This window comes from Mytilus californianus, unplaced genomic scaffold, assembly GCF_021869535.1.
Source record: "Mytilus californianus isolate M0D057914Y unplaced genomic scaffold, xbMytCali1.0.p SCAF_1, whole genome shotgun sequence".
In the NCBI taxonomy this organism is placed as follows: Eukaryota; Metazoa; Mollusca; class Bivalvia; order Mytilida; family Mytilidae; genus Mytilus; species Mytilus californianus.
In genome coordinates, this window is record NW_026262581.1 from 59,549,858 (window position 1) to 59,554,052 (window position 4,195).

The window sequence follows — 4,195 nt, forward strand, 5'->3', positions numbered from 1 at the left end:
ATAGAAATTTAACAAGTAAGACTGAGCACTTCTGAAAGAAAGACTTATAAAGGGTGTTCGTTTAGTTATTTTAGATGGTACATTACGTATTCAGTAATGCATATTCTGATTGTAGAAATAAAATCCAAGAATATTTTCATATTCTTTAGACATTGAAAAACTAGAGCCACAAGTATTTGGAAAGTCAGCGGGTGATGTATTGTTACCATAATATCTTTTCTCTTTGTCAGAAAAAACGCAGGCATTTTAAAACCAAATAAATTATACATCAGCCAAAGGTCTTCTTTCATTATAACAAACCTAACGTCGGTATTGTAAACACATTTTTATTATTCGAGCATTTACCAATGGTTATATATTAGATTATTTGTATCATTGAGATGCTGTTACACTAACATTTCCTTTTTCATATTGATTAAATGCTGAAGTCATACTAGCTTTTTGAAAAGCTTCAACTTGTATATAATTGTTAAACTTCGTTGTTTGGTTGTGTTGCCAGGCTTCAAAGATCAAGTTGATATGGCGCATGGGAACTATTCAGAAATCGAATCAAAATGTGGGATTTGTTTGTCACCGTATACAGAACCGCGACTTTTGGACTGTTTCCATTCTTTTTGCACACCATGTCTCGAAAAACTGGATGTTCATGACAATTATCTGACTTGTCCGTTATGTAGGACACACATTTCTATACCAGACAAAGGGGTAAGCGGTTTAAAATCTTATTCTTTCAAATTTGAACAACCTCACAGAGCCAATAACTCCACAGACATTTGCGAATTTTGTTCTGAAGAAAATACTGCAGTAGCTAAATGTCTTGACTGTAAGATAAATTTATGTTTGAACTGTCGTGATTACCATAGGAAAATAAAAACGTCACAGAATCACTCGCTGGAGAACTTGAAAGTAGATCAATTGGACAAACACAATGTGAAGTCAATAAAAGAATGTGAGGAACATAGAAAAGAGTTGACGTTATTGTGTAAGCCTTGTAATATCTTGTTATGTAGTGAATGTTCGGAAAAATCCCATTGTATGCACGATTTCCAGAACTTGACACTATTAATTCAGACTAGGAAGAAACTTTTATTGACCAGAACAGCAAGCTTGAAATCGAGAATATCAGTTCTCAAAAACACCGAAGAATTGGTTCAACAAGAGGAAAATATGTATCACAAACACTGTAACATAGCGAAGAAAGATATAATTGCACACGCTACAAGTGTTAAAGATGTATTTTGTAATACCGTCGATATACTGACAAACAAAAGTTTGGCTAGAATCGACATCATTAAAAAGAAAGATGTTAAAGTAATTAATACTTACTTGAATGAGATAGAAACAGAACAATTGTCACTTGCTGGTCTTATCAAGACAACTGAGGGTTTCATAAACAGTTCTTCAGATGAACAGTTTACGGATGGTCTTTTAACCATTGCTTGTCATCTTGACAAAGTTCTGAACAAAACGGGAAGGTCTTTTTCTTTAAATTACTTGAAATACGAAAGTGGCGAATTCAATACTTCGACTATTGAACAATTATTTGGACAACTAAATGTTTGTGCAATAGGAAATGTTATTACCCCTTTATACCAAAAATTGCCAATGCCTGCAATATTCCCTGAAGCGAACAAAGAACATACTTTTACACTTTCAAACAAAATCATAGATATCGTTGCAGCCAATAAATACAATACGTGGATATTCACGGAGAATTTAGTTAGTCTCTATAATCGCAATGGGGTTGTGAGTTCTACGTTTACACCACCAGTCGAAAGCAAACGAATGCTTAAAAAATCTGCAGATGAATTATGGTTCTGGACTGGACAGTCTGCAGCGAAGAAAGTAAATACACAATTTCGAGATGGATACAAAGTCCCATTTGAAGGTGGGTTGGTTGGTTGTTTCATTCAAAGTGGAAATTTACTTGTGTATAATATGGACGAAGAAGTATTTTATGAAGTAACAGAACAAGAAGGTGTTCGTAACAAAATAAAAATCGAAGATCCAACAAAGAAACTGCGGAACATTCACGTTTTTACCGGCGAAACTATTTTGATGGCGGAAACTTCGAACTCAAATCTTGTTTTTTCATCACGCAACAACATTGTTGTTATCGCTGATAAACATGGGACAATTCTTGAGACATTTGAACGAAAAGGTGCAAAATTCCGAGGTTTAACTGTAGATAATTACGGACAAATTTTTGTAGCGGACTATGAGAAGGATTTTATCGATATTTTATCTGAGGGCGGTGTTTTTCAGCGAAACTTGCTGAATAATAAAAATGGTGATAAAATCATATATAAAACAAATCATATCACTTTAGATGAATGTGGCTTTTTGTGGGTGTTCGATCATTTTAAGAAGATGACAATTTTTTCTTGCCAATGATAATTTAGTTTTGATGTACGCCAATTGAATATACCAGTAAATGAAATATCTTCTTGATTCAAACATGCAACCATCGCTGGTCAGGCCTGATCAATTATCTTGATTATACCATGGGCATTGAATTTCTTTGTCAGTCTATACTATTTTTAAAACTGTTACGGGTCGAAGGAAGACAGCACTAATAACATTTGAAGCGTATCGGGAAAACCCCGAATTTATCAACTGTAAGAACATGTAATTATTGATTAAACGGAATACAACGGGGCCTGGAAGAATGTAACTTGCAAACTAAACAACGGTCAAACACAACATGAATATTTCTAACGTCTTGAAATTCTAGCATTTTCTACGGTTGGAAGAATTCAGTTTCCAAACGTGCATGAACAAAATGCATTTGTAAAAAAAACGGAAATATGGTTTATGCTTGTACGAATAAATGTGCTAATGCGAGACCTGCATGCACAATCCAAATCTCTTTCGGTTTGAGCCAAGCTTTTTTCCTGAAAATCTGGCAAATTCGTTCCTTTAGTATTATAGATGTATACGAGTACTTTAACAATGAAAATTGGAACACATAACATCAGGCTGGCATGAAAGGATGAATAACGTGTGTGATATATTTTGTCTATAATAAATTTTCAGTTGATAAATTAATGTTATTTGTTATATACGTTGCAACTCCCTTAGTCAAAGTTAACCTTTGGTGATTTTTCCTGTACAGTTTCGGCTCATTTGGTTTTTGTTCTCTGCAACATTTGATTGTTTTAGTTCCAAAGTATTGGTCTCAAGCGTATCTTATGAAAGTTATATTCTAGAAACACTTGTTGTGTATATGTAAACCATGCTCGTCCGTAGTTTAACAGTGGATTAAGAACACATTTTCATAAATATAACTGTTTATTTGAAATAAAATCGTATTGCAAAACTGGTACAAGTCCATCAAAAGAAATTGTCCTGACAATGTGCCGGTGATAAGAAAGTCCTTGTACTGTGTTCTTTTTATTTAAGTAGGGGCTAAATATTAAAGAACATTGATGCAGATCATATGTATAATTGATAGAAAAGACACCAGGCATACATCTGGTGACTGCTTAAAATAACAAACGGTGCAAAATACCCTTTCCCTATTCCTTGTGGTTATTTTAAAAGATAAAAAAAAGTATCAAGCTTAATAATACGAAGAACGTATATTTATCCTTTAAATCAGTTTTTCTAATAAATAAAAATCTAACAAATGGCTCGAAGTTCAAAATGTGAAAAAGTTATTCATCTGAAATGGTCGAAATTATGCGCTTGAAAAAAAGTAAAAGCTATACAGAATTCCAATACGGAATAACAAAAAGTCTTATCCTATGCATAAAATGATACATTTTCTGAGGTATATATACACAAATTACAAGGAAAAGTTTGGCACATAAAAGTTGCTTTGTCTTTTGTTAACAAATCTTTTGCTGGGAACAATGCTAACACTACCAAAACTAGTGGGAGCAAGTTCGCTGGTGTTGGACCTAACTCTTATCCTAGGAAGATAAGATCTAGGAATTTTGATATTCATGGATCATCCTTGGGTAAGTATGTTCCAGTTTGTGGTAAGGTTTTTTTTCAGCTTTATTATGTACTAAACCTGTTGACGGGCTGAGACTTTCTCAGTCTTCCTATGTTAAGTCGGAGAATAATGTCAGGATTACTAGTATGTGCAATGTTCTGGAGACAGCTGAACATTTTTTAGCTTCAGCTGGGTCTCTTCTGAATGACAAAAGAGAAGAGTTCTCTGAATTGAAGTCCATGCTCTTACAGGTAG

General features: G+C 33.8%; 1 protein-coding gene across 1 annotated transcript; it reads left to right on the forward strand.

The window, feature by feature from the left end:
* The first annotated feature begins 487 nt into the window (after nucleotides 1-487).
* LOC127704986 (tripartite motif-containing protein 42-like) lies at nucleotides 488-3,044 on the forward strand. Its single transcript, XM_052209235.1, has one exon. The coding sequence runs from the start codon at nucleotides 520-522 to the stop codon at nucleotides 2,392-2,394; it is 1,875 nt and encodes a 624-aa protein (XP_052065195.1). The 5' UTR covers nucleotides 488-519; the 3' UTR covers nucleotides 2,395-3,044.
* Nucleotides 3,045-4,195: the final 1,151 nt, after the last annotated feature.